General features: G+C 36.6%; 1 protein-coding gene across 27 annotated transcripts in view; it reads left to right on the top strand.

The window, feature by feature from the left end:
• The window catches only part of DMD (dystrophin), a 1,854,857-nt gene that overhangs the window by 1,620,699 nt on the left and 220,691 nt on the right, over positions 1-13,467 (top strand). For 26 of the 27 annotated variants that reach the window (XR_010919130.1, XR_010919131.1, XM_067545076.1 and 23 more), the window contains one exon: positions 9,415-9,561. Coding sequence is in view for 25 of the 27 variants with exons in the window: in XM_067545076.1 (XP_067401177.1) it covers positions 9,415-9,561 (147 nt within the window). In the remaining 2 variants the exon portion in view is untranslated. Of the gene's footprint in view, positions 1-9,414; positions 9,562-10,489; positions 10,613-13,467 lie in introns of those variants that run through there. The other variant, XM_067545090.1, reaches the window with a different exon arrangement.

Raw genomic sequence — 13,467 nt, 5'->3', positions numbered from 1 at the left:
TATTCAAGGCAGCTCTGAAGCACATTATGGATGTTGTCCTGAATAAGAATGCTTTCCTGAATTGGTGCCTAAAATAAGAGGCAAACAATTTTTAACATAGCATTGACCATGCACGATAGCAGAAAAAATTATCCTTTCGATAGGTATCAAGGGTAACATTTTATTTTAATATTGCTCTGTATATGAGGAACAAGCATTCTTTGGAGAAGAAGCCATAACTTCCTCTTCAGGTTTTATTTTCAAAATAACATGGGGATTTAGCTACACAATTCCATTAACACTAGTGAATCAAAAGTTACAATGGAACTTGTCTGTATAGTTTGAGTTAGATTCATGAATGCTGTATTTGATTTGTTATCAAGTTGATGCACATGTGGCTGAGGGAAAGAGGGGTTAAGAAATTGAAAACATGAATTGTTTAGTTACTATTACTTCCTGCATTTCCACTCAAGGGTTTCATGATGGAAGCTCCCTGAAGCTGGCAAACTATATAATGAATCTATTCTTATTGAAATAAGCTCATTTACCAGTTATTTTCACTCCCACCCAACTGACTCATGAATTTCTTTTCAAATTTCAAAAAACTCATTCATGAAACATGGACAAAAATATTCTTTTTATGTAGTCAATAAATGCCAACTCCCTTCAGTGGATCTAGGTCTTTATATTTGACTGCCCGCTGAACATTGGGCAGTGCTCCAGAGAAGAGTGCAGAGACCACTAAATAAAATCAAGCAGAACACAGCACATGGAACATAGTGGTGATGGGGGAAAGAGACATTTTAAAAATCCTGTGTTTGTTTTTCAACAAATCGTGGCATTTTTATTGACAGGTTTGTTTTTCTGAAAAATACTTGGTGAGTTGCTCGCTAGTTTGCAAAGGGATAGTCAAAGCAAAAGCAATTTCATCTGTAAGATGTGCAGAAAACATGAGATTTGAAAAGTGCTGTATAACATCTTGCAGATACAGTAACAATGTGTAATAAATACCATTGTAAAGGTGAGATTCATCGTCCATACTCCAACCCACAGCATGAGCTCATTACAAAATTACATGACTCTCAGGACTTAATTCAGATATCTGTTATGGTGATAGGCAATGCCAAGTTTAAGGGGTAATTTGTATGTAATTTACTTGTCCTATTTTAGTTGTGTGTGTGTGTTTAACATAACAGTATGTGTTGCTCTCTTCTTCCCTACACTGCCATATGCTTGTGTGTGTTTCAGTTTTTAGATTGTCAGCTTCTTAGGGAAGTGATCATCCCTTCCTACTGTTTGGAGAGTACCGGGTACTTTGTACTAGAAACATAATAAAGATGACCCAGAAGATATGTAAACATACCTAATACTGAAGCAGGGTTTGACTAATACTGTACTTGGATGGGAGGCTTCCAAAGAAAAACAAATAATTAGATCTTTTTTTAGGGGGCTGTAAGAATTAGAGTGTTTATGATTTAGTAAGTTGCACTTTGTTAGTACTGCAGAACCATGAATGGTATTGAACAGTGGTGGGTGCTGTGCTACTAGAAACACCATCCTTCAGGTGAAGTGTAAAATCATAATGCTAACCATTTGCAGGTATTCTAACCCAGAATAGTGGTGCTAATTTTAGTGTCCCACCTCTGTTCCAAATCACCCATGTTGTACTCAGCCTTCTATAATTCTCCCTGTTTTGACAGTTGTTTCTCACCTTCCCGTCCTAAGGTATTGTGTAGAAATGTTATGCAATGTTACACTGCTCTTGCATTTCACCCCCCAAGATGGCTGCAGTGGATGATTTCTTTGTACAGTTTGTATATACAGGTGTTGAGTTTCTAAAGTACTTTGGGATCCTTTGGGTTAAAGGAGCTGTACAAATACAAAATTATAATCTTGTACAAGCCACACTGTGAAGTGTTGTTTACTTGGCAAGATTCATACCTACACATGTGCGATCAGTAGAGTCCTCATATTACATACAGCATAGTGAACTTGTCTTGTTAATTGTAGCTAGAAGTGCCAGTGCTCGCACCTACTTGTGCCTTTTTAGGAAGCTGTGTTCCTATCAGCTACCCTAGACAGACCATCAAAAGCATTGGTTGCATTCTCATATCTAACTTCTTAAATACTGTATGGTCATTTATACGGAGCTGTGATTAAGGAAACAGGCTAAATTGCCTTTGAAAAGTATCATAGAGCTGGCTGATTTTTTCATTTAACTTAATTCTGAACAGGCATTACTCATAATGGTATTAACCTATACTAGTCATCCTGTCAGAGAGGCTAGACAGAAGTAACTACGGGTGGTTTATGGTTTATAATAGTCTTTTGACAAGGAAGTCAGCTACTGTATGCTTCCTCTACATGGCAGAAAGCCCAGAGCTGTGTGTTGGTAATGACGTGTCCATTGTATGGCCAGAAATCTGCAAGGTTTTGGCAGTTTTACTTGCAGATTCTTGGCTTGACATTTGGATGACATACACAACAGCAGCATTCATCCTGCTCTGATAGTGCGATGTTGCTGCAAAACTGACCTTTTAAGCTGCGGATACTTTTGACTAAGTTCTCTCCTCTTCTGAGTTGTTTTTGGTAGAAGGAAAAGTTATGGCTCTTCGTGTTGAACATATAAATTACATTTTGTGCTAGATCCTGCAAAGAGCCATAGACTTCAAGTAATTGGTTCCAATATTTGGCAAGGCAATATCACTTATGTGTCTTTTGTCTTTGGGTACGTCTATACTCTGATAAAAAACAACATCCTATGGCACCGAGCGTCAGCTGACTCTGGCTTGTGGGAGCTCAGGCTGCAGGGCTAGATATTGTAGTGTGGCCATATGGGCTCTGATCCCCTCTCTCTCCCCATTGAGACATGCCTGCTGATTCTCAAGGAGTTTTAAAAACAATTCTAACAAAACTATATAGATCGCGTAAAATCCACTCTTCCAAATATATAGTCCGGAGTGTCAGATATAGTTCAAACTGTAGTTGCATGAGACCATTCATAATGAAAATAACTTGGGGCCTGATACGTATGTCAGAGGGCCCTAAGATTTCTTCTTTTTTTTTTAAACAAGGAACTTTTTACAATTCTTTAAATCATTCTGCTATAAAAATATATACACTTCCTTTTTTTTTAATTAAAGGGGAAATAGTAAATGAAAGAAATATGAAGACGTGAGAAAACTGAAGGGAATTTATTATTCAAAATTTAATTGCAATTATATCAACTTCCATCATACTGAAGTTCCTTCTTCATTGGGCTGTCTCTTTGAAGTATGGTATAGCTGATGAAAAATATTTTATAAGTAAAGGATACCAAATTTGGAGCGAGGACATGTTTATCAGCATATATATGTAAGTGTGATAGTTACAAAAGTAGGCCCAATTTAAAAAAAACTAATCTTTAAGAAATAATTCTTTTAAATAAAACAGAATTAGAGCTAACTTCCTCTCACTCCACAGCTAAAAGCTCTCTGGCCTGGTCTACACCTAAAATTTAGGTTGACCTAGCTATCCCTAAGAGACATAGTTAAGTTGACCTAACTCCCAGTATAAACACCACTAGGTCAACGGAAGAATTCTTCCATCAACTTAGCTTCTGCCTCTCAGTGGGGTGGATTAACTACAGAGGCAAAAAAAACCCTTCTTTTACTAGTGTCTACATTATGGTGCTACAATGGCACAGCTTCACTGCTTTGGATGTGCCACTGTAGAGTCTTAGCATAGACAAGCCCTTAGTTGTGGGTTTATGTGCTTTGAGAGAGGTAAACAAGTTATCGCTAATAATGTCACTTGCTTAACTTGGTCTTTTAGTAGCTAACTTTTTAAACCATACAATGTCATAGGGAGGTCAGCTGTTAATATGGACAAAATTTTCTTTTTCTCTCTTTACTTTTTACTTTCAAAATTATTTGAATTAATTATATATCAGTAGAGCATTGAATAAGAGGGTATTTTTTTTTGTTTTAAGTTGCTGTGTGTGTATAAAGTTAATAGAAATTTTAACAAAAATACTACATTAATAATTTAACTCAGAGAGCCATATTCAGAGATGGGATAAATGCTGGTATAATTTACATGTTGGAAAATCAGCATAAGTAAGCATAAATCAGTGTAATTCACATGCAGAAAAATGAGGGTTGTAGCAGGAAAAGCACTAATAAGAGGGTGAAATGTAAAATAAATTGTGTGCAGGGAAGAAGGGGGTAGATATGGTTTATCTTACGCCATTTTACATTCTCTTTATGCCTTGGTTGCTTTTCCGGCTACACATCCATACTTCAGGTATTTCAACAATTTTTTAAAAAACCCACTTTCTTATGCTTATTTCATCTTATCAACTGGTTTGTCTAGATAAACAGCAAGTTTGCAGATGACACTAAGCTGGGGGGAGTGGTAGATACACTGGAGGGTAAGGATAGGGTACAGAGTGACCTAGACAAATTGAAGAACTGGGCAAAAAGAAATCAACAAGGTTCAAGAAGGACAAATGCAGAGTCTTAGAATGGAGGGAATGGTGTCCAGTTTTGGGCCCCCCTCTACAGGAAGGATGTGGACAAATTGGAGAGTGTCCAGCAGAGGGACAACAAAAATGATTAAGGGGCTGGAGCACATGACATATGAGGAGAGGCGGAGGGAAATAGGCTTGTTAAGTCTGCAGAAAAGCACAGTGAAGGGGGATTTGATAGTAGCTTTAACTACCTGAAGGGGATTTCAGGGAGTATGGAACTAGGCTGTTCTCAGTGGTGGCAGATGACAGAACAAGGAGCAATGGTCTCATGTTGCAGTGAGTGAGGTCTAGGTTTGATGTTAGGAAAAACTCATTCACTAGGATTGTGGTGAAGCCCTGGAATGGGTTACCTAGGGAAGTGGTGGAATCTCCATCCTTTGAGGTTTTTAAGGTGTTACTTGACAAAGCCCTGGCAGATATGATTTAGTTGAGGTTGGTTCTGCTTTGACAAGGGGGTTGGACTAGATGATCTACTGAGGTCCCTTCCAACCCTAATCTTCTATGATTCTATAAGATAAGCGATCATAGGTAGTCACAAAACCATGCTAATTAATCACAACATTTCCTCAACCTCTTCTTAATCTAGACAAACCCAATGTGAGCATTTTATATCATTTTCAATTGGGCCCAGTATTTCTGAGCCAAAATTTTAGAGGCAAATAATTACAAGTGCATTTTTGCACATACAGAATTAAAGAGCAATATCTAAATATCTGACATCCAATAATGCCCCAGGGTAGCAAAGCACTGAAACATGTTCTCAAGTCAAGTTGGGATTTAAGCACATGCTTAAAATTAAAACATACTTAAGTGGATTGCCTAATTACTGTCTTCAGTTAAGGCCTGATCCTTCTGCCATTAAATATAATGGCAAAAATCCCATTGTCTTTAAAAGTGTAGGATCTTTTATGCCACAGGGAATCTAGAGGCAATTTATGGTGCTGATATTTTTCAATTACTATTTCCATTAATGTTGCACAAACATATACATAAGATTAACTAAAATATAGATTATAAAAGACTACAGAGCCAAAGGTATATCTCTAGTTTGTACCCTGTGTGCAAACATTGTGGACTATTATCTACTTACTTTTTAAGTAAATCAGACTTAATTTACTGTGTCTTACTTTTTACAAAAACATGACATATGAGAATTTTTATGTTTTGTCTATATACATTTCTGCATACATAAGGCATCCATTAAAATGGGTATTGGACTGTTTTATGATGATAGATTAGTTAGGTATGTTTTCGATCCTGAGGGATGCTGAATTGGCTACAATGGATGTGGCAGGAGTTTGATGCAGAGAAGAATAAAGTTCTTAAATTGTGAGTCAATGATCCAGATTTCCCATTTAATTCAGTCCTGAACACTTATAATGGTAATTCTTTTTTCCTGTCCTAACTGAAGTTGTAACTTATTCACAGTAACCCAGATTAGAACCCCATTTAACTGAATGGAATAGGGGACTCAGATTTAAGTTGGATAAATAGCGGTTTGGATAAAAGCTGGAGTTTTTCAGTATAAGCAATGTAATTTGGAAGGCCCAAACATGGCTTCAAGGATTTTAGACTAAAATGGCTTTTAGTCGCTTACCAAGGGATGTCTGGAATGTGTTGGCAGGAATAGAGAATATTTTTTTTCCAAGTTGCATTTCAAATTGGTATTAACAAACTTGAAATAGATGTGCTCATTTCAATTATGTGCCCATGCTTCCATTCACTCTAGTTCTCTTTTCTGTTTGGTCAATGAAATGGCCTGAATTTTACCTGTAGAGTAGTAAAATGGAGGGAAAAAAGTAAAAAGTTCAGTCCAGCGAATAATGAAAAACCATGCAAATAAAAGTAGAAAATGAAATCTATAACTATCTTCCTTTAGGAATATTCACACAGACAAAGCAACTAATTCAACATCATCCTCTTGAGTGCATGAACATAGCATGGCATTAGCCCAGATTATATTATCTTGAACCTCTGAAGTTTTGAAAGGATACCCTAAAAGTATTTTTCAGAGTTGTATTTCAAATTTTCCTAGTTGATTGTAATATTCAGCTGGAGATGCTTGAAATTGAATTTCTTTTTTTATCAACCTTTTTTCCTCCCATCCCCATTTTAAATTGATAAGAGTGTTTCCTAAGATTGTCAAGTAGCTAGCATTGAATTTATTTTCTGGATGTTGGTGGGAGGGCATTTGTTTTAAGAATATTTCTTATATAAAATATTATGTGGAGTTGGAAAACAAATATGTAAAAAATAGGCGTGTTATTTTTATCAGTAACAAAATGAAACAGGTAAGATAGTTATTTATAATTTACTGCACATCCAATAATTGGTATGCCAATATTCACTCTGTCTATGTTCAGTAAGATTGATTCTACAAAAACTTGACTATTTTACTTAAAACCTTATTGAGCTCAGTTTTTTCTCACATGCTTAAGTTAAGCAAATATATAAGCCTTTGCATGTCTTACTCCAAGTGCCAAATTCTGAATTTCACTGGTGTCAAACTTGTAAATGGGTTACATAAATAACATTCCTTGTGTCTAATTTAACTTGTGATTTTTGCTTTCAAGGCACTTAAATTAGTCTCCCCACTTACCTTTCAGAATAAATGCTATTTGAAATCTTTGTTTTGCATGCTTGTTTCAGTGGGCCATTAAGAAGCATTTCACTGTATGCTGGTGGGGGAGGCAGGCAGGCATTACCTAACCACTTAAATTCTTGCTAAATGCAGTCCTGCTAACTCATAAGCATAGAAACCCTGCTGAAGTCACTGGGACTACTTATGTTGTGAGGTTTTACTTACATTCTGACTCAATTAATTATGCTAACTTTTGATTGAGAGTCATGGACAATATTTAGGAGATTTGTCCTATTTTCAACTAGTGGCATTTAACCTTTCAAGTATCTAAGAATGTTTTGAATAATGTTAAGCTGCAAGCACTCTCAAGTTTCAGTCAGATATTGATTATTCATGGAATAATGTTCACAGCTAACGCAGGTAAAGAAATTTCTAGAAGGTCATTTCAGTATTTTAATAAATCCAAAAGGCTTGGTCTAGACAGCTGGCGAAATTCAGCGACAGGAGATACACAAGCTACATAGAGATATGTAGAGAAGCTTGCGTATGTCCTGTCAACCTCCTAATTTCTACCCACTTCCTAACTTCTATCTAGTCCCCACTACTCTGTGCTGACAGGCTATGCCCTCCCGTCAACACAGCATTACTCTTTTTGCAGAGGTGGATTAATGGCATTGACTTCCAGATCAATTGAGCGGGTCTCCACTGCTGCTCAGTCGATCCCACAAAATCAATCCGGCAGGGCCAACAGTGCTGCTGTCAATATAGACATACTCTAAGTTACAGGTCATGTATGGTTTATGTAGCAAAATGAACAGAGAGAGATCTCCTACTTGGAGACAGAAAGCAAGGCTAATTTACCATGTAAATTATCCTGCCGTTATGCACAGACATCCCATTACCCAAACTGCTCCTGAAAATGACAGAATTTGTCCCTTAGAAATGGTTCATCGGTACATTTTGTCACAATGTATCATGTTAAAGATCCATAAATGTCTTCTTAGTAAATACAGAGATGAAACACTGTAATAGCTCAAAGATCTGCATAGAAATACCTCTCTTCAGCAGATTGTCATAAGACTTTGTATCTGAGGTCAACATGGCTGCACTTTGAGAATGTACTGAGATGTGTCATAGGATCATTCTCAAATTGTTATTGCATCGTTTGAAATAAGATCACTTAGAAGGTTTTTGGTTTCTTTGTGGGGCTTGGGAGTTTTTTTGTTTTGTTTTGGGTTTTTTTTTGTTTTTTGTTTGGGGGAGGTTTGGCTTTGATATAAATTATTTTTAAAAGCATTTAAATATTATTGAAATTATTAAAATGATGATGTTGATATTGAAATTATTAAAATGTTAATATTGTTGTGCATAGTTCTTTGAGATGACCTTCTAAGATTTATTTTTTTTAAATGAAATATGGAAAATGTACAACTCACTACAAAAAGTAAGGCCCACGTTGTGACTGGCCCTGCATACATATCCTCATCCCCTTACATTCACACACATGCTCCAGGTACATTGGATGTTGAAGTCAGTAGGAGTTTTGCCATTGACTTCAGTGTGGCCAAGATTTTACCCCGTATGTCTAGGGAACAGAGCTGTTGCTCTGTGTCAGTATCACTGGCGGCACTATCATCTCCAGACTGAAATGTACTGACCAAGCATTATAGAGAACAAATGCAACGCATATTTAAAGAGTCGGGAAACAGCTCCTGTAGTGGATGTTCTGTTGAGAGCCCTACAAGAAAACATGGTTAAGTTGGCCAAAATTTTCCTTGATGATCCCACTGTACATGCAACCAATCAAATGCAAGATTGTGCCCAAAGGTACAATAAAATACAGAAAGAATGTGGATATTTATGATCAATATGCCCCTTCCTGTCAGTCTGTGATGCCGAAATAGAGCTGTGTGAATAACTGATTTTTCAGTTCTCTAGCTAAACTGAAAATGTGCTTTAAAAAAAAAAAAGATAGAAGTAATTTGGGCCTGAATGAAACACTCAGTTTCATTTTTAAGGATGTTTCACCTTTTAGAAAACACAGTTAAGGTAAAATTCAAAATAATCATTTCAAATAAAAATGATCAAAATGTTTCATTTAAAAAATATCAAAACACAACATTTTTGTTTTTCCCCAATCTGAAACAATTCAGTGAATTCAACAAGAACTTGCAAAATGTTTCTGTTGACCTGAATCTGCATTTTTCAGTTAAAAAAAATTATCCAAAAAAAGTCACCCAGCTCTATTCAGAACCCTTTTCATGGTCAGTTATTAAGCAATAGAGGCCATAACTTTGGATATTATTGCTTATCTAAACATATTGTTTATGTTTCAATCACACAGGTTTATCGAGCAGAAATCGCACCCATTAAAGAAAATGTGAATCACGTCAATGACCTTGCTCAGCAGTTCACCTCCTCGGATATACAGCTTTCTCCATATAATCTCAACTGTCTGGAAGACTTGAATACCAGGTGGAAGCTTCTACAGGTAAAATTGTCTTGCTCATTTTTGAACATGTTAATCATTTCAGCTAAATTGTTTTTTTGTTGTGTTTTGTTTTTTCTCCTGGTTGATGAGAAATGAAAATATAGTGAATGATGAGTTGAGAGAAAATTGTTGTTATGCAAATTACAGTGTGCATATCTATTTTTTTTAAAAAAGAAAGAAATAGGCTGATTTTTATAAATGGTTTTCTTCATAGCTTTCTGAACACCTGATTCACAGTTTCTCAAGAACATGATGAGTGGGCTAACCCTATGAATTTTAGGTAATTAGCACATAGCCCATGTGTAATTAAAAGATGCTTCTAACTGGTTGCTTAAAATTCTCTTTTCAGAAATAGACATTTGTTTTTAAAAATCACCTTAAAACAGTTATAAACACAGACAGATGTGCATTTACTGCAATTTATACTACCATGTATATCATATGACAGTTTAGTATGGTTTGGTATATTCAGTCTTTACGGTTCTTTTGTACTGCATAGACTTTGAGATTGAGACATAGAGAGTGACTTTAGAGAGTTTATTTTCACAACTTCTGTTTAAATTACTTCCAAGGACATTAATTTTAAACACTTTCCTGTACAAGCAGCTTAGTGATCCTGTGCACTACATCCATTAAAATCACATCTGTGAAATCAAATATAAAATTACAAAGCATTATATTCATTAGTCATTGGCAGAATTCAGTAATGCTATTAAAGTAATCAAAAAAGTGGATTTTATGAGTTTGCTTTTAAAGCTGAAAAAGTATTAAAATAGTTTATTACAGCAGAACGAATATCAAATTTAAATGAAAACAAAAATTGAAAAGATTATAGAACACGATTTTTTACAGAGATGTACATCCACTTAAGTTTATAGTTATTCTTCATTATCTTCCATCAAAACCATCTAGCTTGCATGTATTACAGAATTTCTTTTACTTTATGCCTGTGATCCCCAGCTTGGATTAATGGGAGACTTGTATGTGTGCCTGCACAGATGTATGGAAACGTGTTACATCCCAAAGTCTGTGAGAAACAATAGTCAGTGTATTGACTTTAACAGGGACAACCTAAAATATGTAAGTAGGAAATGCAGGGAAAAGCCTGGAATTGGATTCAATAATACAAAGTGCTGATGCTTATCATAAGAATTCACATGGACAAGAATAAACCACCTTCCCTCTTTTTATACCCATGTCCTCTGTGCTACTCTGACCAACATGGATATTTCATGTCAGTGCACCTGTGTCATCATACTATTCAACCAGGATGCCTGTCAGGTTATCTGATTGCTGCTATGGTCCCCACAAGAGATCCTAGATACAGATCTCTTCTTCAATCCATGGCATGTTCTCCTGAAAGCAACTTTTCCTGCTTCAGGAATTCTTTCCTTGCTCTTTGCTAGCTGCCCCTCCAAGCCCTGCACCTTCCTATATGCTTCTCTTGCTGGCTCATTCTTAGCCACATGCTCCATTCCTACTGATCCTATGAGCCCTTCCGGTAGCCATATCTCCCTCCTAGACTGCCCTGTAGATTTCCTTCCATCACAGAACAGTAAATACTTGGTACGCCTGATAGCCAGACATGGTTTCCAATCCAGCTGTGGAGATGCCTGGTGTAGCCAAACCTCTCACATACGTGCCTTATTGAATAGGTTAGGGGCAATCAGAACCACGTCCTAATTACATTCCATGTAGTGTAGGTGCACAGGCAAAAAATTGTTCATTTGGAAAACTTCAGTGCATCTAAATAGTTGGATATAGATATCACAAAGGTACATTTGCTGAATCTTCTTTGAATGTTAACAGAAAAAAGCTTGTTTGCATCAAGAGTTGCAATGAACATGCTAGTTCAGATAAAATATTAATAGTACTGGATCTTGAACCAAACCCAACAGTTCCACATCCTGCCAGACCCTGATTATGGAGCACAGGAGACATTATTAAAGCAGACAACCAGAAGATGAAATGACAGAACAAAGGAAGTTGTGCCCTCCATATTCTCCATGGACTGAACATAGGGGTGAGGCAGATGCATTTCAGGGATAGGGAAAAGAACATCCAAACTTATTGTATCTGATGTTCAGAACATTTTGATGGAAACTAATCCACTTTGAATATATTTTATATGAGAATCTTTCCTTTCTTTCTCTTTCTTTCTTTCTTTCTTTCTTTCTTTCTTTCTTTCTTTCAAAAGCACAATTAAATAAAAATCCATTACTAAATAAAACATTTAACATGCTGGCAATGTTTCCCTGAAAAATCCCACCATGCTTAGTAGGTGGTTATCCCACAGAAAAAAAATCATTCATTCTGAAACCTGAAACAGCTGGCTCATTGCCCCATCCAGACATAAGGGAGATGGGAGTGGCTTTTTAGAGAGAGGATGTATGGTATATGCTGAGCAGTCTTGAGACTGGAGCAGCCAAATCTGGGGAAAAAGCTTGAGAGAAACATTTTGTTATCATTAATTATTTGTGTCAAGTCCCTATGAGTAAGTTTTGACTCTGCACAGTTTGTGGACTTTGATGTAAAGCAGGTATGGCAAGGCACCTGTTCACATACTTTTTCAAAAAGTTGCTTTTGATTAAAAACAAAATGCAGGAAATTCATAGAAAGTGTGAAACATTAAATACTTCTTCCAGTACTGGGGTGTACTGCAGCACATCTTTAAGGACCTCCATAACATGTTCCTTTGTGTCACAGTTTAGAGGACATAAAGTCATCCTTAGTTATGAATTATTGTCCTTATTTATGTAATTAGCATGTTTGGAAAGTCACCTGTTTCATCTAATCTGACTATGTGAGCAAAGTGTCAGGCTGAGATGTTGGTGCAGACAGAACAAATGAGTCAGAGTGGTAATATAGTTGTTTATATCTTTTTCATACTTACCGAAATAAGTATGATTGTGTGTGGAAGGCATTTTGATAACTGAAGAACAGAGGTAAAAACATTCCAGCATATCTATAAACATGTCTTGAAGGAAGAACCTAAGAACATTACCCATCTCAAAGGAATCAGGATATGACTGGGGAGAGTGGAGGGGGAAATGGCATCAATGACTGTTGGTATAATATATTCTTTTTTAAAAATAAAAGGGTGCTGGGTCGAGAGACAGAGACCAATCTGCTTATATTTAGGCAGTCTGTACCATTGATCAGTAATTGTCTGCACCAAATTTATACCTGAATGGCACTTGTGACTGGGGTGCCTAGAGTGGACCACACTGAGAATGCCACCTCAGGGCAGAAAATCCCCTAAACTGGTGGCTTATTCTATAAATAGATTAACCCAATCAGAAACACCACACTTGTTAACAAGAAGCCTAACACATTCCCCTTTAGGCATTCCAGCCCCTGGCTCCCACCCAGACAAACAGGTCTAATATAATGAGCAATTACTGAAAACCTAATTCACCATATGTGAGGTTCTACTAACCCCAAAGGATCAGACACTTACCTCCAGGTCAATATGTATCTCAGATCTTACCCAAATATCATGCTGTCAGCCAATCCTTAGTAAACTAACTAAAGATTTATTAATAAAAGGAAAGAAGAGAGATAGAAATGGCTAATAGATCATATACATACGAATGATTGTGAAGTCCTCATATCCAGTTTGTTTAAGTGACGGAATGGACTGCTGGCTTGCAAATGTCTCTTTGGTAACTTCCAAAAGATTGGAAGGTGCTCAGTCCATTGTTCAAAATACTTTTAGTTTTAAATCCACAGTTCAAAGAATTGGAGCAGGAATGAGGCAAAATGGAAATGTCTAAGGTGTCTTTTATATCCTCTGCCATGTGCATGGAAATTTACTATCCCAAACAAAACCCAAAACCCCAGCGTATGGAAAGTTACTGACAAAGATGGAGTACAAGGTCACATGTCCACATCACAAGCCCTTAC

Source organism: Emydura macquarii, unplaced genomic scaffold (genome assembly GCF_026122565.2).
Source record: "Emydura macquarii macquarii isolate MOO-44397 ecotype Brisbane River unplaced genomic scaffold, CSIRO-AGI_Emac_v2 contig_1043, whole genome shotgun sequence".
NCBI classification, from domain to species: domain Eukaryota; kingdom Metazoa; phylum Chordata; order Testudines; family Chelidae; genus Emydura; species Emydura macquarii.
Note: the sequence above shows the minus strand (reverse complement) of the source record. Positions and strands in the feature narration are given on the sequence as shown.